The sequence below is a fragment of the Cyclopterus lumpus genome, chromosome 21, assembly GCF_009769545.1.
Source record: "Cyclopterus lumpus isolate fCycLum1 chromosome 21, fCycLum1.pri, whole genome shotgun sequence".
Taxonomy (NCBI): Eukaryota; Metazoa; Chordata; class Actinopteri; order Perciformes; family Cyclopteridae; genus Cyclopterus; species Cyclopterus lumpus.
The window spans coordinates 1,541,959-1,567,317 of NC_046986.1; the positions used below are offsets into that span (position 1 = coordinate 1,541,959).

Consider the following 25,359-nt stretch of genomic DNA (forward strand, 5'->3'; position numbering starts at 1 on the left):
GTAGAAGTACACTAGTACTAGACGTGTAGAAGTACACTAGTATTAGACGTGTAGAAGTACACTAGTACTAGACGTGTAGAAGTACACTAGTACTAGACATGTAGAAGTACACTACTATTAGACGTGTAGAAGTACACTAGTACTAGACGTGTAGAAGTACACTAGTACTAGACATGTAGAAGTACACTACTATTAGACGTGTAGAAGTACACTAGTACTAGACGTGTAGAAGTACACTAGTACTAGACGTGTAGAAGTACACTAGTATTAGACGTGTAGAAGTACACTAGTACTAGACGTGTAGAAGTACACTAGTACTAGACGTGTAGAAGTACACTAGTACTAGACGTGTAGAAGTACACTAGTACTAGACGTGTAGAAGTACACTAGTATTAGACGTGTAGAAGTACACTAGTACTAGACGTGTAGAAGTACACTAGTACTAGACGTGTAGAAGTACACTAGTATTAGACGTGTAGAAGTACACTAGTACTAGACGTGTAGAAGTACACTAGTACTAGACGTGTAGAAGTACACTAGTATTAGACGTGTAGAAGTACACTAGTACTAGACGTGTAGAAGTACACTAGTACTAGACGTGTAGAAGTACACTAGTACTAGACGTGTAGAAGTACACTAGTATTAGACGTGTAGAAGTACACTAGTACTAGACGTGTAGAAGTACACTAGTACTAGACGTGTAGAAGTACACTAGTACTAGATGTGTAGAAGTACACTAGTACTAGACGTGTAGAAGTACACTAGTACTAGACGTGTAGAAGTACACTAGTACTAGATGTGTAGAAGTACACTAGTACTAGACGTGTAGAAGTACACTAGTATTAGACGTGTAGAAGTACACTAGTATTAGACGTGTAGAAGTACACTAGTACTAGACGTGTAGAAGTACACTAGTATTAGATGTGTAGAAGTACACTAGTACTAGACGTGTAGAAGTACACTAGTACTAGACGTGTAGAAGTACACTAGTACTAGACGTGTAGAAGTACACTAGTACTAGACGTGTAGAAGTACACTAGTATTAGACGTGTAGAAGTACACTAGTATTAGACGTGTAGAAGTACACTAGTACTAGACGTGTAGAAGTACACTAGTATTAGACGTGTAGAAGTACACTAGTATTAGACGTGTAGAAGTACACTAGTACTAGACGTGTAGAAGTACACTAGTATTAGACGTGTAGAAGTACACTAGTACTAGACGTGTAGAAGTACACTAGTATTAGACGTACACTAGTATTAGACGTGTAGAAGTACACTAGTACTAGACGTGTAGAAGTACACTAGTACTAGACGTGTAGAAGTACACTAGTATTAGACGTGTAGAAGTACACTAGTACTAGACGTGTAGAAGTACACTAGTATTAGACGTGTAGAAGTACACTAGTACTAGACGTGTAGAAGTACACTAGTATTAGACGTGTAGAAGTACACTAGTATTAGACGTGTAGAAGTACACTAGTACTAGACGTGTAGAAGTACACTAGTATTAGACGTGTAGAAGTACACTAGTACTAGACGTGTAGAAGTACACTAGTACTAGACGTGTAGAAGTACACTAGTACTAGACGTGTAGAAGTACACTAGTACTAGACGTGTAGAAGTACACTAGTATTAGACGTGTAGAAGTACACTAGTACTAGACGTGTAGAAGTACACTAGTATTAGACGTGTAGAAGTACACTAGTACTAGACGTGTAGAAGTACACTAGTACTAGATGTGTAGAAGTACACTAGTACTAGACGTGTAGAAGTACACTAGTATTAGACGTGTAGAAGTACACTAGTATTAGACGTGTAGAAGTACACTAGTACTAGACGTGTAGAAGTACACTAGTACTAGACGTGTAGAAGTACACTAGTACTAGACGTGTAGAAGTACACTAGTACTAGACGTGTAGAAGTACACTAGTATTAGACGTGTAGAAGTACACTAGTACTAGACGTGTAGAAGTACACTAGTATTAGACGTGTAGAAGTACACTAGTACTAGACGTGTAGAAGTACACTAGTACTAGATGTGTAGAAGTACACTAGTACTAGACGTGTAGAAGTACACTAGTATTAGACGTGTAGAAGTACACTAGTATTAGACGTGTAGAAGTACACTAGTACTAGACGTGTAGAAGTACACTAGTACTAGACGTGTAGAAGTACACTAGTACTAGACGTGTAGAAGTACACTAGTACTAGACGTGTAGAAGTACACTAGTATTAGACGTGTAGAAGTACACTAGTACTAGACGTGTAGAAGTACACTAGTATTAGACGTGTAGAAGTACACTAGTACTAGACGTGTAGAAGTACACTAGTACTAGATGTGTAGAAGTACACTAGTACTAGACGTGTAGAAGTACACTAGTATTAGACGTGTAGAAGTACACTAGTATTAGACGTGTACTACCTTTCCCTCGTCTGTTACATAAATATAAATCATAATCTGTTGACAGAAGCACAAAGTCTGTTTCTGTCAACACAACGATGAACGTGTAACTCATGAATATCATCTTGTTATTCACAAGCTAAGCTCCTCTCAGAGCTCCTCTGAAGCAATGCTCTCCTCCTCCTCCTCCTCCTCCTCCTCCTCTTACTGCTCCTCTTCCTCTTCCTCCTCCTCCTCCTCTTCCTCTGCCTCTTCCTCCTCCTCTTCCTCTTCCTCCTCTTCCTCCTCTTACTGCTCCTCTTCCTCTTCCTCCTCTTCCTCTTCCTGCTCCTCCTCCTCTTACTGCTCCTCTTCCTCTTCCTCCTCCTCCTCCTCTTCCTCTGCCTCTTCCTCCTCCTCTTCCTTCTCCTCCTCCTCCTCCTCTTCCTCCTCCTCCTCCTCCTCCTCCTCCTCCTCTTACTGCTCCTCTTCCTCTTCCTCCTCCTCTTCCTTCTCCTCCCCTCCTCCTCTTCCTCCTCCTCTTACTGCTCCTCTTCCTCTTCCTCCTCTTCCTCTTCCTGCTCCTCCTCCTCTTACTGCTCCTCTTCCTCCTCCTCCTCCTCTTCCTCTGCCTCTTCCTCCTCCTCTTCCTTCTCCTCCCCTCCTCCTCTTCCTCCTCCTCTTACTGCTCCTCTTCCTCTTCCTCTTCCTCCTCTTCCTCTTCCTGCTCCTCCTCCTCTTACTGCTCCTCTTCCTCCTCCTCCTCCTCTTCCTCTGCCTCTTCCTCCTCCTCTTCCTTCTCCTCCTCTCCTCCTCTTCCTCCTCCTCTTACTGCTCCTCTTCCTCTGCCTCTTCCTCCTCCTCTTCCTTCTCCTCCTCTCCTCCTCTTCCTCCTCCTCTTACTGCTCCTCTTCCTCTTCCTCCTCCTCTTCCTCTTCCTGCTCCTCCTCCTCTTACTGCTCCTCTTCCTCCTCCTCCTCCTCACAATCAGATCTCTGCACAAACATCCAGATCGACATGCCGGCTCTGAACAGATCAACAATGTGACAAAAGAGACTATCTGCATGTCCCCCCCCCCCCCCCCCCCCCCCTCCTGCTCTTTGAGGAAACGCTTCTACGCAACAGTGCTTCCATTAAAAACCACCAGAGACACGGCTCTGAGGGCCATGGTGTGTGTGTGTGTGTGTGTGTGTGTGTGTGTGTGTGTGTGTGTGTGTGTGTGTGTGTGTGTGTGTGTGTGTCTGTACTACTATCTTTGTAGGGACGTGTTTTTAACCTGCAGAGTGAGGACAGTTTTTCTTTTCCCTCCAGGCGGTGGTGGAAAACATGGTCAATATCTTTACTCATAGACTTCTATACAACCAGAGGAGTCACCCCCTGGTGGTCAGTAGAGAGAATGCAGCTTTAACACATGAAGCATAGACTTCTATACAACCAGAGGAGTCACCCCCTGGTGGTCAGGAGAGAGAATGCAGCTTTAACACATGAAGCATAGACTTCTATACAACCAGAGGAGTCGCCCCCTGGTGGTCAGTAGAGAGAATGCAGCTTTAACACATGAAGCATAGACTTCTATACAACCAGAGGAGTCGCCCCCTGGTGGTCAGGAAAAAGAATGCAGCTTTAACACATGAAGCATAGACTTCTATACAACCAAAGGAGTCGCCCCCTGGTGGTCACTAAAGAAAATGCAGCTAGTAGTGTAGTACCACAATTTGTACAGTACGCAAGTATGCACTTATTTACTTCTCACACTGCTTCCTGGTATTTCGGATGTGTGTTGATGTGCTTCTTTGTGGTTATTAATATGTATGCATGTGTGCGTGCGTGCACATGTGTGTGTCTGTTCGCTGTTAGCTGTTCACTGATAGCTGTTAGCTGATACCTGTTAGCTGTTTGCTCATAGCTGTTAGCTGTTAGCTGTATTATTGATATCTGATCAGACTGATAGAGAATCGATCAGAGAATCTTTAAACACTGAAGGAGTCTGGAGCTTAGATTGTTCCATAATGCGGGACTCCATCCAGTCACTGTGTGTGTGTGTGTGTGTGATATCTTTAGTTCTGGTTCTGGTTCTTGTCTTTAAGACATGCTTGATTTTTAGCGAGCTGGTTGGTCTCTTCTGGTTTGATCGATAGATATAGTTGAATATCATCTGCATAACAAACAACCTCCTTTACATCTATATAACTCAGTTTCCTAATCTTGTACTTGGTATTTGGTCACATGGTACCTCATGTGACCAACTACAAGTACATAGTACTAAAAACATGTTAAAACTACCAACTTAGAGTACTAACTAAAGTACTTAAAACACATTTATAGTACCAACTAAAGTACATAAAAACACATTTACAGTACCAAATAAAGTACTAAAAACCTGGTTTAGTCTAAATGACTCCGGTGGTCTGGATGTCATTTGTCGTGATTGGGAACATGGTGTTGAAGCAGGATTTGATTCAGAGCGTCTAACGTGGCAGATGGCCTCACATAGTCTCTGAGGAGTGTCCTCACATGGTCTGTCTCTGAGGAGTGTCCTCACATGGTCCGTCTCTGAGGAGTGTCCTCACATGGTCTGTCTCTGAGGAGTGTCCTCACATGGTCCGTCTCTGAGGAGTGTCCTCACATGGTCCGTCTCTGAGGAGTGTCCTCACATGGTCTGTCTCTGAGGAGTGTCCTCACATGGTCCGTCTCTGAGGAGTGTCCTCACATGGTCCGTCTCTGAGGAGTGTCCTCACATGGTCTCTGAGGAGTGTCCTCACATGGTCCGTCTCTGAGGAGTGTCCTCACATGGTCTCTGAGGAGTGTCCTCACATGGTCCGTCTCTGAGGAGTGTCCTCACATGGTCTCTGAGGAGTGTCCTCACATGGTCCGTCTCTGAGGAGTGTCCTCACATGGTCCGTCTCTGAGGAGTGTCCTCACATGGTCTCTGAGGAGTGTCCTCACATGGTCTGTCTCTGAGGAGTGTCCTCACATGGTCTGTCTCTGAGGAGTGTCCTCACATGGTCTCTGAGGAGTGTCCTCACATGGTCTGTCTCTGAGGAGTGTCCTCACATGGTCTCTGAGGAGTGTCCTCACATGGTCTCTGAGGAGTGTCCTCACATGGTCTCTCTGAGCTCAGAGGAGGATCACTGATGAGTTCTGTCACTTTCACTTTAGCTGATTGTAATTAGAGAGGAAGTGAACAGACGGAGCCACCGCTGCTGCTGTCAATCAGCTGTTTAGTATGAAGACAGGGCAAGACTGACACACACACACACACACACACACACACACACATTCTACAGTGGAGTCCATTTGTTTTGTAATTCTGTCAGAGAACAGAGTACATGAACAGGTAGAGAACAGAGTACATGAACAGGTAGAGAACAGAGTACCTGAACAGGTAGAGAACAGAGTACCTGAACAGGTAGAGAACAGAGTACCTGAACAGGTAGAGAACAGAGTACATGAACAGGTAGAGAACAGAGTACATGAACAGGTAGAGAACAGAGTACATGAACAGGTAGAGAACAGAGTACCTGAACGGGTAGAGAACAGAGTACCTGAACAGGTAGAGAACAGAGTACCTGAACAGGTAGAGAACAGAGTACCTGAACAGGTAGAGAACAGAGTACCTGAACAGGTAGAGAACAGAGTACCTGAACAGGTAGAGAACAGAGTACATGAACAGGTAGAGAACAGAGTACCTGGACAGGTAGAGAACAGAGTACATGAACAGGTAGAGAACAGAGTACCTGGACAGGTAGAGAACAGAGTACCTGAACAGGTAGAGAACAGAGTACCTGAACAGGTAGAGAACAGAGTACCTGAACAGGTAGAGAACAGAGTACCTGAACAGGTAGAGAACAGAGTACCTGGACAGGTAGAGAACAGAGTACATGAACATTTAATTATTCGTCTTACATCCAACATGTTGTTTCCTGCAGAGTTAAAAAACATTATTTAATCTTTTAATTATTTGTTTGGCAAAAAATAAATCTAAAATATTTCCTCATTCAAGTTTATTAACGGTGAAGATTTTCTGCTTTTCTTTATCACAATAAACTGAATATTGTTGGATTTTGATGAGATGAAACCAAATCTGGATCATCTTATGAATCAAACAATAATCAATTAATGGAGGAAATTATTAGCAATAATTAGCTTCCTGCTTTATATATACTGTATATATATCCCCAAGTAACAAATACTATCTGTTTCAGAGATCTTTACATGCTTATCTTTTGTTATAATAATAATCATCATAATCATCATAATAAGAATATTTTTATTTAGAAATCAAAAGCAATGCTCCTTGAATGTGCTGCTCTCATGTTGGATTTTTCCTTGTCGATTGTGTTCGCTCCATATATTCACTGGTTGGAGGTGTCCTTGGTGAGGACACGCACACACACACACACACGCACACACACACACACAGACACACACACACACACACACACACACACACATACACACACACACACACACACACACACACACACACACACGCAGAGAAGAGGGGGATGGGTGAGTTGAAGCCATGACGGGAGGAAGAGGAATGTTTGGTTTGGCTGTCACACGGCATGAATATCAGCTCTCACCTGCACACACACACACACACACACACACACACACACACACACCACGTTGTTCTTTACCTTTGGTTCTGTTTGTTTATAAAAAGAGAGATGCAGCGTTTGTTTGGTGAACGCTGCTGAAACTGCAGCTCACGTGATCCATGATTGATCACACACACACACACACACACACACACACACACACACACACACACTGTAGCGTTGCCATCTGTCAGGGATCCAAACAGTAATTCATGTTCATGTTGCATCTGTCCCTCAAAACTAATCATTTTCATCCAGCGAGCCGACAGAAACCAAACCTCATTCAGCGTCTGACGTCTGAACCATTTTAATAATGAACGTCTCCGCTGCTACACGTGTTCACATCAAGAAGACATCATATCTTCATCTAATCTATATATTTGTATTAACCAACACATTCCTCTATATCTATATATTCATACGCAGTACATTCTTTGATTAAACATGTTATTCATTTAAATAGCAATCAGTGTAGAAAAGTTGTCTTTTCTTTCACTGAATCAGCATCTTTGTAGCAAAATATTCTGTAAGTGTGTTTCTATTGCTCTGGTTCTATTGTCTTCTATTGTCTTCTATTGTCTTCTATGGTCGTTTCTTGTCTTCTATTGTCCATGCTCGTCTTCTATTCTCTTTTATTGTCTTATATTCTCATCTATTATGTCTTCTTTTGTCATCTTTTGTCATCTTTTGTCTTTTCTTCTATTATCTTCTATGGTATTTTCTTGTCTTCTATTGTCCTTTCTTGTCTTCTCTTCTATTCTCTTCTCTTCTATTGTCCTTTCTTGTCTTCTATTCTCTTCTCTTCTATTGTCTTCTATTCTCTCATCTTGTCCGTGAAACACGGATCAGTGCTGGCTTGTCTTCTATCGTTGGTCTTTGTTTGTGGTCTGAACGTCCACTCTGTCTGCAGATATTCATAGGCAGGATTTATGTGTGTGTGTGTGTGTGTGCGTGCGTGTCGGTGTTTGTGTGTGTGTGTGTGTGCATGTCGGTGTGTGTGTGTGTGTGTGCGTGTGTGCGTCTGTGTGTGTGAGCGATGCTAATTGGTCCGTCCTGCAGAGCTGAATCTTTGAGCGACAGAAAGGAAAGTGTTTAAAATGCAGAGAGCAGTCAGAGCTGCAGGAGCTGCTCCCTCTTCCTCTGACACCATCTGGTCATTTTCTCTGTGAGTCAGCACTGTCGCCCACAGACACACACACACACACACGCACACACCAATATACACACACACACACACACCTATATACACACGCCTACGTACACACCTAAACACACAGTACATGTTGCTGACTGGTGGGGGTCTAGAAGGTTGTTACTGTGGAGAAAGGAGGAGACTTGGTTAAAGATAGCTCCCTCTAGAGTTTTGGAAAGGAAGGGGAGGAGAGAGACAGGTCTGTAGTTATTGACTTCAGGTCTGTGGTTATTGACTTCAGGTCTGTAGTTATTGACTTCAGGTCTGTAGTTGTTGACTTCAGGTCTGTAGTTATTGACTTCAGGTCTGTGGTTGTTGACTTCAGGTCTGTGGTTGTTGACTTCAGGTCTGTAGTTATTGACTTCAGGTCTGTAGTTGTTGACTTCAGGTCTGTAGTTGTTGACTTCAGGTCTGTGGTTATTGACTTCAGGTCTGTAGTTATTGACTTCAGGTCTGTGGTTGTTGACTTCAGGTCTGTAGTTATTGACTTCAGGTCTGTAGTTGTTGACTTCAGGTCTGTAGTTATTGACTTCAGGTATGTGGTTGTTGACTTCAGGTCTGTAGTTGTTGACTTCAGGTCTGTGTTTGTTGACTTCAGGTCTGTAGTTGTTGACTTCAGGTCTGTAGTTATTGACTTCAGGTCTGTAGTTGTTGACTTCAGGTCTGTGTTTGTTGACTTCAGGTCTGTGTTTGTTGACTTCAGGTCTGTGTTTGTTGACTTCAGGTCTGTAGTTGTTGACTTCAGGTCTGTAGTTATTGACTTCAGGTCTGTAGTTGTTGACTTCAGGTCTGTGGTTGTTGACTTCAGGTCTGTAGTTGTGGACTTCAGGTCTGTAGTTGTTGACTTCAGGTCTGTAGTTATTGACTTCAGGTCTGTGGTTATTGACTTCAGGTCTGTAGTTGTTGACTTCAGGTCTGTAGTTATTGACTTCAGGTCTGTAGTTGTTGACTTCAGGTCTGTAGTTATTGACTTCAGGTCTGTAGTTGTTGACTTCAGGTCTGTGGTTGTTGACTTCAGATGGGTCCAGAGTGGGTTTCTTCAGGAGAGGGTTGACTCCGCCTCCTTCAGAGAGTTGGGGAAACAGCCGGTTGAGAGGGAGGTGTTAATAAGATGGGTGAGAAAGGGAAGAAGGTCCGGAGCAATGGACTGGAGAAGGTAGACGGGATGGGGTCAAGGGGGCAGGTGGTTGGGGGGTCAGAGGTTACCAAGGTAAGAACTTGATTAGGAGACAGGGGGATGAAAGAGGAAAATAAGGGGGAAGAAGGTGAAGTTAATGGAGGTGTAGTTATGGAAGATGGATTAGAAACGTAGTTTCCTGCATTAAATGGATCTGAAACTGGAGCCACAGCCAAACCAATAGAATCTTAAAACAAGCGTCCAACCACCACAGAGTCCTTACAATAACGATTATTTTCATCAATTCATGTCAGGATTATCTTGAATTGTTGATGAATCAGTGAATCGTTTTCCTCTCAAGGAGAAACTAAAGAGATTAACAGTCTCAGAAGAAGTTTAAGGAGCTAATCGACCAACCGCTGCAGCTGTAAATATCTATATGTAAAAGAAAAAAACATATAAAACTAAAGTAATATTGTCACGTTACCTGTAATATGTGCTGAATGTACCCTCTGCAGTGATGTTAACACATTAAAATATGAGGATGGTTTTGGTTCCATCGGTCACTCTGAAGAGAGAGAGGAACGTGTTGACAGTGAAGATGAACAGAACCGATGAGCTGTGGTTGGACAGAGTGGAACCTCAAAGAGGGAAATCACAGCAGGTTCAGAGCCTCTGCAGCCACTTTAAAGACTGCTGGTCCTGGTGCAGCTCTTCACTGATAATGTTAGGCTACGGCTAATTAAGAGTCCTTTCTTAAGGCCAAAACCTGATAATGATCGAGGCTAACAAGGCCAACAGAGGCTAACGGAGGCTAACAGTGGCTAACAATTCAATTCAGTTTATTTTGTAGAGCCTAAGATCACAAATTACAAATTTGCCTCAGAGGCTAACAAAGGATAATAAAGGCTAACGAGGCTAATGGAGGCTAACAGAGGGTAACGAGACTAATGGAGGCTAACAGGGGCTAACGAGGCTAATGGAGGCTAACAGAGGGTAACAAGACTAATGGAGGTTTAACAGGGGCTAACGAGGCTAATGGAGGCTAACAGAGAGTAACGAGACTAATGGAGGCTAACAGGGGCTAACAAGGCTAATGGAGGCTAACAGACACTAAAGAGGCTAACAGAAGCTTATGGAGGCTAACGAGGCTAACAGAGGCTAAAGGAGCCTATAAGAGGCTAACGAGGCTAACAGAGGCTAACACAGGCTAACGGACGCAGTGAAAACACCAGGACACAAAACAAACATTGGCGTCATTGAGAGGAACTTCCACCTCTTTACAGGTCGGCAGACGTAAAGAACTCACTGTTATGTTCTTTGTTGCAGGTTGAGCTGCAAATAACTATTAGTATTACTGTTGTGATCTGAAATGTGACTGATGACTTCATAACTTCTTAAATCAACAAAAGAGGCAAAACAAATGCTCATATTAAAACATCGAGGAGTACAACATAAATCAGAGTTGTGACGTACCCATTTAAATAGCTTCTACTACTGGAAATTATTTTGTTAATCACTGATAGGCAATAAAACACCATAAAAACCTGCAGATGTTTCACATTAAAAGCCTTGAAAGAGACATGATATGCACCTTCAGCCTGGATGTTAGGCTTTTATTTTGAAACACCTGTGCAGAGCTTTAATGTCGGTCTCTTAACAGTGATTGTTTCACAGTAAAAGCATGCATGGAAAGGGAGCGAATAGCCTTTTGAGGAAGGCTTTTATTGTGAAAATCTATCATGGAAGTGATTCATTGAGAGTATCTTAACAAAACTCAAAAAGTGGAAGTGATGGAATAAATACAATAATAAGTGAGTCCGAAAGGATCAATCAGGTGAACTAATAATAGTAATTATAAGACATGAAAAGATCAGAGAACAGGAAGATGTTTTAATAAAAACAGGAAATATACTCAGAAAAAAGCTTGTACTTAAAAAAGCTTTATTTTTACTGTTGTATTAAATTATAGATTTTACTAAACAAAAACTCATCCTCAGAAAATCTTTTCACAATAACGAGAAAAAAGGAAAACAGCAAATCTTCACGATTTACAAGCTGGAACAAAGAACGTGGACTTTGCTTCATAACTTAATGAATCAGTTATTAAAAGTGTTGCAGCGGCTACTTTGCTGTTGTTGTTGTTTTGTTTCTCTAATTACAACTTCCTGCAGAACTTTCACAGTAAAAGCCTGTTAGGAAAGCGATGGAGTATGGAAGATGTCCAGCTTTTATTCAAATGGTTGCAGGTGTATTTAGTTGCGAATGGATTGATTGATCAACTAATAACGAACTGGCTCCTCTCAGCAGGCTGCAGTTTATATGTTGATTCGCATGTTTAATGCAGAACGCGCTCCTTCCTTCAGAGATCATTACGGGCTCGGCTCGGCCTCTTTCCTTGCACAATGATTTGATTGGAGCTGATTGGATTTGCTTGCCTTCTCTCTGTGGTTAATGGTGCCTCTGTAAAGGCTGTATTAGAAGTAATTTGCGGCAGAGCGCTGACTGATATCTGGGCCGTGACCCTGTCGCTCAGCCGAAGGGTAAAGAGGGAGTCCCCGTCACAGTGGAGACGACGGGCCCTGCACTCTGTCCGGAGATTAGAGAGCCCAATATATCCACCACGCTGATTCAAACCAGAGCCGACGGCTGAGCGCTTCCATCCTCTCTCTGCTGACGGTCGGGTCGGGTTTTGATTTGTGTCGAACAACAAAGACAAAAACACATGAAGACAGATGTTTTTATTCAGCATTCAGAGCTCCACCTACAGAAAATAAAGAGCCAAAGACAGTATTTCTATCCTCGAGCAGAACGCTGTTCACAGGACACAACCTGTGGTTCTTAAAGCTGCATTCTCTCTACTGACCACCAGGGGGCGACTCCTCCGGTTGTATAGAAGTCTATGCTTCATGTGTTAAAGCTGCATTCTCTCTACTGACCACCAGGGGGTGACTCCTCTGGTTGTATAGAAGTCTATGCTTCATGTGTTAAAGCTGCATTCTCTCTCCTGACCACCAGGGGGCGACTCCTCCGGTTGTATAGAAGTCTATGCTTCATGTGTTAAAGCTGCATTCTCTGTCCTAACCACCAGGGGGCGACTCCTCCGGTTGTATAGAAGTCTATGCTTCATGTGTTAAAGCTGCATTCTCTCTCCTGACCACCAGGGGGCGACTCCTCCGGTTGTATAGAAGTCTATGCTTCATGTGTTAAAGCTGCATTCTCTCTCCGGTTGTATAGAAGTATATGCTTCATGTGTTAAAGCTGCATTCTCTCTCCTGACCACCAGGGGGCGACTCCTCCGGTTGTATAGAAGTCTATGTTTAATGTGTTAAAGCTCCATTCTCTCTCCTGACCACCAGGGGGCGACTCCTCTGGTTGTATAGAAGTCTATGCTTCATGTGTTAAAGCTGCATTCTCTCTCCTGACCACCAGGGGGCGGCGACTCTGGTTGTATAGAAGTCTATGCTTCATGTGATAAAGCTGCATTCTCTCTCCTGACCACCAGGGGGCGGCGACTCTGGTTGTATAGAAGTCTATGCTTCATGTGTTAAAGCTGCATTCTCTCTCCTGACCACCAGGGGGCGGCGACTCTGGTTGTATAGAAGTCTATGCTTCATGTGATAAAGCTGCATTCTCTCTACTGACCACCAGGGGGCGACTCCTCTGGTTGTATAGAAGGCTATGCTTCATGTGTTAAAGCTGCATTCTCTCTCCTGACCACCAGGGGGCGACTCCTCTGGTTGTATAGAAGTCTATGCTTCATGTGATAAAGCTGCATTCTCTCTACTGACCACCAGGGGGCGACTCCTCCGGTTGTATAGAAGTCCATGCTTCATGTGTTAAAGCTGCATTCTCTCTCCGGTTGTATAGAAGTCTATGCTTCATGTGTTAAAGCTGCATTCTCTCTACTGACCACCAGGGGGCGACTCCTCCGGTTGTATAGAAGTCCATGCTTCATGTGTTAAAGCTGCATTCTCTCTCCGGTTGTATAGAAGTCTATGCTTCATGTGTTAAAGCTGCATTCTCTCTACTGACCACCAGGGGGCGACTCCTCTGGTTGTATAGAAGTCTATAAAAAAATGACTACGGGTCTGTAAAAGGTGGCTACAAGGTGATTGACAGGTCCACACCAGAGACATATAGGGCGTCTCTACGTCACTGCTCCTCAGTCCACATATGGTCACTTCCTGTTCACTGGTTGATTAAAAAAAACAAGATGGCGACGGCGAATTTTCTGAATTCAAGACTTCAAAACGTCCACAAACCAACGACAGATGCCGCCGTGACAACGTCCTCTTCTTCTAAAGAATCTTTTATATCTTAAAACTGTCTTTAAATAAATCGACTTGAGATGTGAATAATAAAAAGGAACCCTCAGTTGTTGCATGTCAGCAGCTGTATCTTTAGTGTAGCGTAGCGTAGCATGTAGCGTAGCATGTAGCGCTGCGGTGTCTGTAGTTGTGAAGCGAAGCAGGAAGTCACGAATCCTTCACCGGCTCTCCGCCGTCAGCAGACTGCATGATGGGAAATCAACCTCGGCTATTTTTAAAGCTCCTGCTGTCTCGTGCAGCTTTGCAGGAATCAGTGATCAGTGATCAGTGATCAGTGATCAGTCGGCGGGGAGCAGACGTCCTCGCTGCCTTTGAAGGCTGCGTGTTCACAGAGCGCCATCGGGGACGGCTGCCGTCCTCCATCAGCACGTCGATGCAGAGACGTTGTTATGCTGACTCGGGGATCTTTTCTCCACGCGGCGAACGTCCTGAAGGGTTCAAGCTGAAGGTTTCATCTGTTTATCTCCAGAGAACAGAGTACCTGAACAGGTAGAGAACAGAGTACCTGAACAGGTAGAGAACAGAGTACCTGAGCAGGTAGAGAACAGAGTACCTGAACAGGTAGAGAACAGAGTACCTGAACGGGTAGAGAACAGAGTACCTGGACAGGTAGAGAACAGAGTACCTGAACAGGTAGAGAACAGAGTACCTGAACAGGTAGAGAACAGAGTACCTGAACAGGTAGAGAACAGAGTACCTGAACAGGTAGAGAACAGAGTACCTGAACGGGTAGAGAACAGAGTACCTGAACGGGTAGAGAACAGAGTACCTGAACGGGTAGAGAACAGAGTACCTGAACGGGTAGAGAACAGAGTACATGAACGGGTAGAGAACAGAGTACATGAACGGGTAGAGAACAGAGTACCTGAACAGGTAGAGAACAGAGTACCTGAACAGGTAGAGAACAGAGTACCTGAACGGGTAGAGAACAGAGTACCTGAACGGGTAGAGAACAGAGTACCTGAACGGGTAGAGAACAGAGTACCTGAACGGGTAGAGAACAGAGTACATGAACAGGTAGAGAACAGAGTACATGAACAGGTAGAGAACAGAGTACCTGAGCAGGTAGAGAACAGAGTACCTGGACAGGTAGAGAACAGAGTACCTGGACAGGTAGAGAACAGAGTACCTGGACAGGTAGAGAACAGAGTACCTGGACAGGTAGAGAACAGAGTACCTGGACAGGTAGAGAACAGAGTACCTGGACAGGTAGAGAACAGAGTACCTGGACAGGTAGAAGAAGATATTTTCTTTAGATTCCAGCAATGTTATTGAGCGTTATTGAACGTGTACTTCTGACATGATCGCTCAGTATATATATATGTGGAAGTGTAACTTATGTTAACATAGGTCCTCTCTCCTCTGTCCTCTCCTCTCCTCTGTCCTCTCTCCTCTCTCCTCTCCTTTCCTCTCCTCTCCTCTCCTCTGTCCTCTGTCCTCTCTCCTCTCTCCTCTCTCCTCTCCTCTCCTATGTCCTCTCCTCTCTCCTCTCTCCTCTCCTCTGTCCTCTGTCCTCTCTCCTCTCTCCTCTCCTATGTCCTCTCCTCTCTCCTCTCCTATGTCCTCTCCTCTCTCCTCTCCTTTCCTCTCCTCTGTCCTCTCCTCTCTCCTCTGTCCTCTGTCCTCTCCTCTCCTCTCTCCTCTCTCCTCTGTCCTCTCTCCTCTCCTTTCCTCTCCTCTGTCCTCTCTCCTCTCTCCTCTCCTCTCCTTTCCTCTCCTCTCCTCTCCTCTGTCCTCTCTCCTCTCTCCTCTCCTATGTCCTCTCCTCTCTCCTCTCCTATGTCCTCTCCTCTCTCCTCTCCTTTCCTCTCCTCTGTCCTCTCCTCTCTCCTCTCTCCTCTGTCCTCTGTCCTCTCCTCTCCTCTCTCCTCTCTCCTCTGTCCTCTCTCCTCTCCTTTCCTCTCCTCTGTCCTCTCTCCTCTCTCCTCTCCTCTCCTTTCCTCCTCTCTCCTCTCCTATGTCCTCTCCTCTCTCCTCTGTCCTCTCCTTTCCTCTCCTCTCTCCTCTCCTATGTCCTCTCCTCTCTCCTCTCTCCTCTCCTTTCCTCTCCTCTGTCCTCTCCTCTCTCCTCTCCTCTCTCCTCTCTCCTCTCTCCTCTCCTCTCTCCTCTCTCCTCTGTCCTCTCTCCTCTCCTTTCCTCTCCTCTCTCCTCTGTCCTCTCTCCTCTCCTTTCCTCTCCTCTCTCCTCTGTCCTCTCTCCTCTCCTTTCCTCTCCTCTGTCCTCTCCTATGTCCTCTCCTCTCTCCTCTCTCCTCTCCTCTGTCCTCTGTCCTCTCCTCTCTCCTCTCTCCTCTGTCCTCTCTCCTCTCTCCTCTCTCCTCTCCTATGTCCTCTCCTCTCTCCTCTCCTTTCCTCTCCTCTGTCCTTTCCTCTCTCCTCTCTCCTCTGTCCTCTCTCCTCTCCTTTCCTCTCCTCTGTCCTCTCTCCTCTTTCCTCTCCTCTCCTCTGTCCTCTGTCCTCTGTCCTCTCTCCTCTCTCCTCTCCTATGTCCTCTCCTCTCTCCTCTGTCCTCTCCTTTCCTCTCCTCTCTCCTCTCCTATGTCCTCTCCTTTCCTCTCCTCTGTCCTTTCCTCTCTCCTCTCTCCTCTCTCCTCTGTCCTCTCTCCTCTCCTTTCCTCTCCTCTGTCCTCTCTCCTCTCTCCTCTCCTCTCCTTTCCTCTCCTCTCCTCTCCTCTGTCCTCTCTCCTCTCTCCTCTCCTATGTCCTCTCCTCTCTCCTCTGTCCTCTCCTTTCCTCTCCTCTCTCCTCTCCTATGTCCTCTCCTTTCCTCTCCTCTGTCCTCTCCTCTCTCCTCTCCTCTCTCCTCTCTCCTCTCCTCTCTCCTCTCTCCTCTGTCCTCTCTCCTCTCCTTTCCTCTCCTCTCTCCTCTGTCCTCTCTCCTCTCCTTTCCTCTCCTCTCTCCTCTGTCCTCTCTCCTCTCCTTTCCTCTCCTCTCTCCTCTGTCCTCTCTCCTCTCCTTTCCTCTCCTCTGTCCTCTCTCCTCTCCTTTCCTCTCCTCTGTCCTCTCTCCTCTCCTTTCCTCTCCTCTCTCCTCTGTCCTCTCTCCTCTCCTTTCCTCTCCTCTGTCCTCTCTCCTCTCTCTAACACGAGGAGTCAGATCTCATTTCTGTTTGTGTTCAGCGTTCCTCGGGATGCAAATATGAGAGTGAATGATTCACAGATGTCAAGTGAGCTCATGAATAATAAACAGGACATGCGTTCAGCTGTGAATATTTCATGGAGCGTGAAAGTGAGCAGAAACACGGGGTGGAGTTTAGACATCGTCCAGTGAGCTCTGAGGAGACGAAGGAGGACAGAGGAGACGAAGGAGGACAGAGGAGACGAAGGAGGACAGAGGAGATGAAGGAGGACATGTCCTCAGGGCTCTCTGACAGGAAGTACCGATAACAGATAGATGGACATTTGATCCATTACTTTAAGATATACAATGTGAAGAAACCTGAATAATCAGAAAACTGCTCATGCTTTAGAAGAAGAAGAAGAGGAAGATGATGATGATGATGATGATGATGAAGAGGAAGAATATCGATGGTTGAGAGATGAGGAGAAGCAGCAGAGAGCGGCTGCAGAGAAAACAGATGACAGGAAGTGTGTGATGGAACATTAAATCTACACACACACACACTCACACACACACTCACACACACACACACACACACTCACACACACACACACACACACAGTTGAGCAAACAGAGGACGGGATACGAGCAGTTGAACAAAGACAGTTACAGAGCAGCAGGTGTTTGAGTTGTTTAGATTTCAGGTTTCTGTCTGCTCAGGCCCATTAACCATGTGACTGTACCTGGATAAAGAGTGTGTGTGTGTGTGCGTGTGTGTGTGTGTGTGTGTGTGTGTGTGTGTGTGTGTGTGTGTGTGTGTGTGTGTGTGTGTGTGTGTGTGTGTGTGTGTGTGTGTGTGTGTGTGTGTGTGTGTGTGTGTGTGTGTGTGTGTGTGTGTGTGTGTGTGTGTGTTGGGAGGGGAGTCTTAGCTTTCTAATCACCTCAAGACGTTTCTGCTGGATGATATTTATATATATATATATTTATATAAATATACATAATTATATATATATATTAATATAAATATGTATATTTATATATATTTATATAAATATACATAATTATATATATATATATTAATATAAATATGTATATTTATATATAAATATATTTATATATATATAAATATACATATATATATATATATATATATTAATATATATATATACATATTTATATATATATTTATATATTAATATAAATATGTATATTTATATATATATATATATATATATATTTATATAAATATACATATTTATATATATATATATATTTATATATTAATATAAATATGTATATATATTTATATATATATACATATTTATTTCTATATATAAATATGTAGATTTATATATATATATATCTCATTGAACTGTTTCTGTGTCTTTAAGCTCCTCAGCTGGACGCTGGTCGTCTCTCTGACTGGATGAACCCGTGCGTCCACCCGTCCAGCAGCCAGAGGACGGATCTGATGCGAGGTCAGCAGCGAGACCCCCTGCTGTGTGCGGCGGTGCAGAAGTCATGGACAGTCCCGCCGGGGTCTGACGTCTCTGTGTGTCTCTGCAGCAGCTGATGGTGTCCCCGTCTCGGACCTCGGAGCCTGGACCACCGCCATGAACAACCTGGGCATCGGGCCTGTGGGGCTCAGCGGGCAGCAGCTGATCTCAGGTAAACCCAGTCCACTTCCTGTCAGGAGCTTTACTGGACTGAGCCGAGCTCGGATGACAATATGTTATGAGGATTCCTTTAAAGCCTTCGGTCTGTCCAGGGGAGATGATTGATGGCCTTGTGTGATGTCACTTGAGTCGGTGTCAGTTGAAGACAAACAGTCTACAAGCGTAACTCACAAGAGGTGCATCGTGGGTAATGTCGGTCGCCAGGGAGACGAACGTGTGGAATAAAAGAGACGATGTCTCTGATTCAAAGGTTCCCTGATTGTTGTTAGGAGGAGGAGGAAGAGCAGGAGGAGGAGGAGGAGCAGGAGGAGGAGGAAGAGCAGGAGGAGGAGGAGGAGGAGGAGGAAGAGCAGGAGGAGGAGGAGGAGCAGGAGGAGGAGGAAGAGCAGGAGGAGGAGGAGGAGGAAGAGGAGGAGGTAGAGCAGGAGGAGGAGGAGGAGCAGGAGGAGGAGGAGGAGCAGGAGGAGGAAGAGGAAGAGCAGGAGGAGGAGCAGGAGGAGGAGGAGGAAGAGCAGGAGGAGGAGGAGGAGCAGGAGGAGGAAGAAGAGCAGGAGGAGGAGGAGGAGCAGGAGGAGGAAGAGGAAGAGCAGGAGGAGGAGCAGGAGGAGGAGGAGGAAGAGCAGGAGGAGGAGCAGGAGGAGGAGCAGGAGGAGGAGGAAGAGCAGGAGGAGGAGGAGGAGCAGGAGGAGGAGGAAGAGCAGGAGGAGGAGGAAGAGGAGGAGGTAGAGCAGGAGGAGGAGGAGGAGCAGGAGGAGGAGGAAGAGCAGGAGGAGGAGGAGGAGCAGGAGGAGGAAGAGGAAGAGCAGGAGGAGGAGCAGGAGGAGGAGGAGGAAGAGCAGGAGGAGGAGGAGGAGCAGGAGGAGGAAGAAGAGCAGGAGGAGGAGGAGGAGCAGGAGGAGGAAGAGGAAGAGCAGGAGGAGGAGCAGGAGGAGGAGGAGGAGGAGGAAGAGCAGGAGGAGGAGCAGGAGGAGGAGGAGGAGGAGGAGGAGGAGCAAGAGAAGGAGGAGCAGGAGGAAGAGGAGGAGCAGGAGGAGGAGGAAGAGGAATAGCAGGAAGAAGAGGAGGAGGAGGAAGAGGAGCAAGAGGAAGAGGAGAAAGAGAAGGAGGAGGTGGAGGAGCAGGAGGAGGAAGAGCAGGAGGAGGAGGAAGAGCAGGAGAAGGAGAAGGAGGAGCAGGAGGAAGAGGAAGAGGAGAAAGAGAAGGAGGAGGAGGTGGAGGAGCAGGAGGAGGAGGAGAAGGAGCAGGAGGAGGAAGAGGAGGAAGAGGAGGAGGAGCAGCAGGTGAATGTGTCCGTTATCAGTGTGTGTGTCTCAGAAAGTGACCGTCATGGCGGCTCGGTCAGATTCACCAGACTTCATGCAAATTTATGGACTTCATAATGTGTGTGTGTGTGTGTGTGTGTGTGTGTGTGTGTGTGTGTGTGTGTGTGTGTGTGTGTGTGTGTGTGTGTGTGTGTGTGTGTGTGTACGTGTGTGTGTGTGTGTGTGTGTGTGTGTGTGTGTGTGTGTGTGTGTGTGTGTGTGTGTGTGTGTGTGTGTGTGTGTGTGTGTGTGTGTGTGTGTGTTAAATTGTCTTAAGTGGAAACGATTTAAAGCAGCTTTCAGACGATGGAACTCTGACACTGAGAATACTGTCATTAGTACTATAGATACTACTACCTGGAGCAGCAGTCATGTTCTGATTTAAACGTTCCCTCGTACTAGTAGTATTAGTATTAGTAGTATTAATAGTAGTACCAACAGGATGTGAGTTTAAACCTGAAGATACTTTGCAGAATACATGCAGTACATGTATGTGTGTGACCATGGAAGTACTGTTACTTCAGTTACACATCTGAGTACTTCCTGTCTGTCAAACTTTGCTCAAGAGAAGAAGAAAGCTGGAACGCTGAAGCATCTGGATTTATTAGACAGCTCAATGTTCTGCTCATGTCTTTATATCTGAAGAACAGTAAAAGTACTGCTTTCTACCTCCACCTGTCAGTAAAAGTACTGCTTTCTACCTCCACCTGTCAGTAAAAGTACTGCTTTCTACCTCCACCTGTCAGTAAAAGTACTGCTTTCTACCTCCACCTGTCCGTCAGCAGTGAACAGTGCAGCTCAGGACCACATCAAAGCAGTATCAGTGTAGTATCACTGTAGTACACTATCAGTGTAGTATTACTGTAGTACAGTATCAGTGTAGCATCACTGTAGTACAGTATCAGTGTAGTATCACTGTAGTACAGTATCACTGTAGTACACTATCAGTGTAGTATTACTGTAGTACAGTATCAGTGTAGCATCACTGTAGTACACTATCAGTGTAGTATCACTGTAGTACACTATCAGTGTAGTATCACTGTAGTACACTATCAGTGTAGCATCACTGTAGTACACTATCAGTGTAGTATCACTGTAGTACAGTATCAGTGTAGTATCACTGTAGTACACTATCAGTGTAGTATTACTGTAGTACAGTATCAGTGTTGTACAGACACACAACAACAAAGTGGTGCTTTGAATCTGTTTTGACATAGTGTCTAAAAGTCCCTAGTGTCTAGTATCTGGTGTCTAGTATCTGGTCTCTAGTCTCTGGTCTCTGGTCTCTGGTCTCTAGTCCCTGGTCTCTGGTCTCTAGTCTCTGGTCTCTGGTCTCTGGTCTCTGGTCTCTGATCTCTTGGTCTCTGGTCTCTAGTCCCTGGTCTCTAGTCTCTGGTCTCTAGTCTCTTGGTCTCGGGTCTCTAGTCCCTGGTCTCTAGTCCCTGGTCTCTGGTCTCTAGTCTCTGGTCCCTGGTCTCTAGTCCCTGGTCTCTGGTCTCTAGTCTCTGGTCTCTGGTCTCTGGTCTCTGATCTCTTGGTCTCTGGTCTCTAGTCCCTGGTCTCTAGTCTCTGGTCTCTAGTCTCTTGGTCTCTGGTCTCTAGTCCCTGGTCTCTAGTCCCTGGTCTCTAGTCTCTGGTCCCTGGTCCCTGTTCTCTGGTCTCTGGTCTCTGGTCTCTGGTCTCTAGTCTCTGGTCCTCTCACTCTTCTTCTGTCTCATCCTCTCACTCTTCTTCTGTCTCATCCTCTCACTCTTCTTCTGTCTCATCCTCTCACTCTTCTTCTGTCTCCATCCTCTCACTCTTCTTCTGTCTCATCCTCTCACTCTTCTTCTGTCTCATCCTCTCACTCTTCTTCTGTCTCCATCCTCTCACTCTTCTTCTGTCTCATCTTCTCAGTCTTCTTCTGTCTCATCCTCTCACTCTTCTTCTGTCTCCGTCCTCTCACTCTTCTTCTGTCTCCATCCTCTCACTCTTCTTCTGTCTCATCCTCTCACTCTTCTTCTGTCTCCATCCTCTCACTCCATCCTCTCACTCTTCTTCTGTCTCCGTCCTCTCACTCTTCTTCTGTCTCATCCTCTCACTCTTCTTCTGTCTCCATCCTCTCACTCCGTCATCTCACTCTTCTTCTGTCTCCGTCCTCTCACTCTTCTTCTGTCTTCGTCCTCTCACTCTTCTTCTGTCTCATCCTCTCACTCTTCTTCTGTCTCCATCCTCTCACTCCATCCTCTCACTCTTCTTCTGTCTCCGTCCTCTCACTCTTCTTCTGTCTCTGTCATCTCACTCTTCTTCTGTCTCATCCTCTCACTCTTCTTCTGTCTCCATCCTCTCACTCCGTCCTCTCACTCTTCTTCTGTCTCCATCCTCTCACTCCGTCCTCTCACTCTTCTTCTGTCTCCATCCTCTCACTCCGTCCTCTCACTCTTCTTCTGACTCCGTCCTCTCACTCTCCTTCTGTCTCCATCCTCTCACTCTTCTTCTGTCTCCGTCCTCTCACTCTTCTTCTGTCTCCGTCCTCTCACTCTTCTTCTGTCTCCGTCCTCTCACTCTTCTTCTGTCTCCATCCTCTCACTCCGTCCTCTCACTCTTCTTCTGTCTCCGTCCTCCTACTCTTCTTCTGTCTCCATCCTCTCACTCTTCTTCTGTCTCATCCTCTCACTCTTCTTCTGTCTCCGTCCTCTCACTCTTCTTCTGTCTCATCCTCTCACTCTTCTTCTGTCTCATCCTCTCACTCTTCTTCCGTCTCCATCCTCTCACTCCGTCCTCTCACTCTTCTTCTGTCTCCATCCTCTCACTCTTCTTCTGTCTCATCCTCTCACTCTTCTTCTGTCTCCATCCTCTCACTCCATCCTCTCACTCTTCTTCTGTCTCCGTCCTCTCACTCTTCTTCTGTCTCATCCTCTCACTCTTCTTCTGTCTCCATCCTCTCACTCCATCCTCTCACTCTTCTTCTGTCTCATCCTCTCACTCTTCTTCCGTCTCCATCCTCTCACTCCGTCCTCTCACTCTTCTTCTGTCTCCATCCTCTCACTCTTCTTCTGTCTCATCCTCTCACTCTTCTTCTGTCTCCATCCTCTCACTCCATCCTCTCACTCTTCTTCTGTCTCCGTCCTCTCACTCTTCTTCTGTCTCATCCTCTCACTCTTCTTCTGTCTCCATCCTCTCACTCCGTCATCTCACTCTTCTTCTGTCTCCGTCCTCTCACTCTTCTTCTGTCTTCGTCCTCTCACTCTTCTTCTGTCTCATCCTCTCACTCTTCTTCTGTCTCCATCCTCTCACTCCATCCTCTCACTCTTCTTCTGTCTCCGTCCTCTCACTCTTCTTCTGTCTCTGTCATCTCACTCTTCTTCTGTCTCATCCTCTCACTCTTCTTCTGTCTCCATCCTCTCACTCCGTCCTCTCACTCTTCTTCTGTCTCCATCCTCTCACTCCGTCCTCTCACTCTTCTTCTGACTCCGTCCTCTCACTCTCCTTCTGTCTCCATCCTCTCACTCTTCTTCTGTCTCCGTCCTCTCACTCTTCTTCTGTCTCCGTCCTCTCACTCTTCTTCTGTCTCCGTCCTCTCACTCTTCTTCTGTCTCCATCCTCTCACTCCGTCCTCTCACTCTTCTTCTGTCTCCGTCCTCCTACTCTTCTTCTGTCTCCATCCTCTCACTCTTCTTCTGTCTCATCCTCTCACTCTTCTTCTGTCTCCGTCCTCTCACTCTTCTTCTGTCTCATCCTCTCACTCTTCTTCTGTCTCATCCTCTCACTCTTCTTCCGTCTCCATCCTCTCACTCCGTCCTCTCACTCTTCTTCTGTCTCCATCCTTTCACTCCATCCTCTCACTCTTCTTCTGTCTCCATCCTCTCACTCCGTCCTCTCACTCTTCTTCTGTCTCCATCCTCTCACTCTTCTTCTGTCTCCGTCCTCTCACTCTTCTTCTGTCTCCATCCTCTCACTCTTCTTCTGTCTCCGTCCTCTCACTCTTCTTCTGTCTCCATCCTCTCACTCCGTCCTCTCACTCTTCTTCTGTCTCCGTCCTCTCACTCTTCTTCTGTCTCATCATCTCACTCTTCTTCTGTCTCCGTCCTCTCACTCTTCTTCTGTCTCCATCCTCTCACTCCGTCCTCTCACTCTTCTTCTGTCTCATCCTCTCACTCTTCTTCTGTCTCCGTCCTCTCACTCTTCTTCTGTCTCATCCTCTCACTCTTCTTCTGTCTCCATCCTCTCACTCCGTCCTCTCACTCTTCTTCTGTCTCCATTCTCTCACTCCGTCCTCTCACTCTTCTTCTGTCTCCATTCTCTCACTCCGTCCTCTCACTCTTCTTCTGTCCCCATCCTCTCACTCCGTCCTCTCACTCTTCTTCTGTCTCATCCTCTCACTCTTCTTCTGTCTCCATTCTCTCACTCCGTCCTCTCACTCTTCTTCTGTCCCCATCCTCTCACTCCGTCCTCTCACTCTTCTTCTGTCTCCATCCTCTCACTCTTCTTCTGTCTCCATTCTCTCACTCCGTCCTCTCACTCTTCTTCTGTCTCCATTCTCTCACTCCGTCCTCTCACTCTTCTTCTGTCCCCATCCTCTCACTCCGTCCTCTCACTCTTCTTCTGTCTCCATCCTCTCACTCTTCTTCTGTCTCCATCCTCTCACTCCATCCTCTCACTCTTCTTCTGTATCCATCCTCTCACTCTTCTTGTCTTCCAGCACACATTTTCTTTGTTCTTCTCTCCGATCTCATTTCTCTTCTTGTCTCTTTCAGATAACATTTTTTTTTCCCTCTGTTTTTGTTTCTTCTTTTTTCCCCTGAAGTGTTTTTCTGTATTTGATAAATTACTTTGCTGCAGTTTCAGAGGACAAAGTCCTCCTGAGGGGTTTTTCACTTCTGTAGTACCATAGACAGTAAAAGTACATGTAGGCAGTACATTAAGCAGTTTAAATACACCATGTGAGTACTTTGTGACTCAGTAGAAGTATAACGTACTCTTTGTCTCCGTCCTGCAGACTCTCTGTGTCTCCAGAGGTTCGACCCCGGACTGGGTCTCCTCGCCTCCATGAACCCCCTGATGGGGGGCATTAGTCTGGTGCCCCCCCCGCCCGCCCCTCCCGACATGCCGGTCGTCAAGGAGATCATCCACAGCAAGAGCTGCACGCTGTTCCCCCAGAACCCCAGTGAGACCTGAACCTGAACCCCTACAGAGTCCTGTAGACCAGGATCAGGACTACTAATTTACATCATGTGATGATCATATTATTTCAGCTCTGTATGGTTGTTAGAAGGTGACTATGATGATGATGATGGTGACGATGCTGTCCTCAGACCTGCCCCCACCGTCGACCCGGGAGTGCCCCCCCGGCTGTAAGACGGTGTTTGTCGGCGGGCTGCCGGAGAACGCCACGGAGGAGCTCGTCAGAGAAGTGTTCGACCCGTGTGGAGAAATCATCGCCATCCGCAAGAGCAAGAAGAACTTCTGCCACATCCGCTTCAGTGAGGAGTTCATGGTGGACAAGGCTATGTACCTGTCAGGTACATATACACACATATATATATATATATATATATATATATATATATGTATATATATATATATATACACGCTTCATGTGTTGAAGCTGCATTCTCTCTCCTGACCTCCAGGGGGCGACGACTCTGGTTGTATAGAGGTCTATGCTTCATGTGTTAAAGCTGCATTCTCTCTACTGACCACCAGGGGGCGACTC

General features: G+C 45.9%; 1 protein-coding gene across 2 annotated transcripts in view; it reads left to right on the plus strand.

Annotated features, from left to right (window-relative positions):
* The window catches only part of enox1 (ecto-NOX disulfide-thiol exchanger 1), a 73,830-nt gene that overhangs the window by 22,800 nt on the left and 25,671 nt on the right, over positions 1 to 25,359 (plus strand). For both annotated transcript variants that reach the window (XM_034562395.1, XM_034562396.1), the window contains exons 3-6: positions 18,079 to 18,165; positions 18,254 to 18,355; positions 24,643 to 24,810; positions 24,959 to 25,165. In XM_034562395.1, the coding sequence (XP_034418286.1) occupies positions 18,114 to 18,165; positions 18,254 to 18,355; positions 24,643 to 24,810; positions 24,959 to 25,165 (529 nt within the window). In that variant the 5' untranslated portion in view covers positions 18,079 to 18,113. The remainder of the gene's footprint in view (positions 1 to 18,078; positions 18,166 to 18,253; positions 18,356 to 24,642; positions 24,811 to 24,958; positions 25,166 to 25,359) is intronic.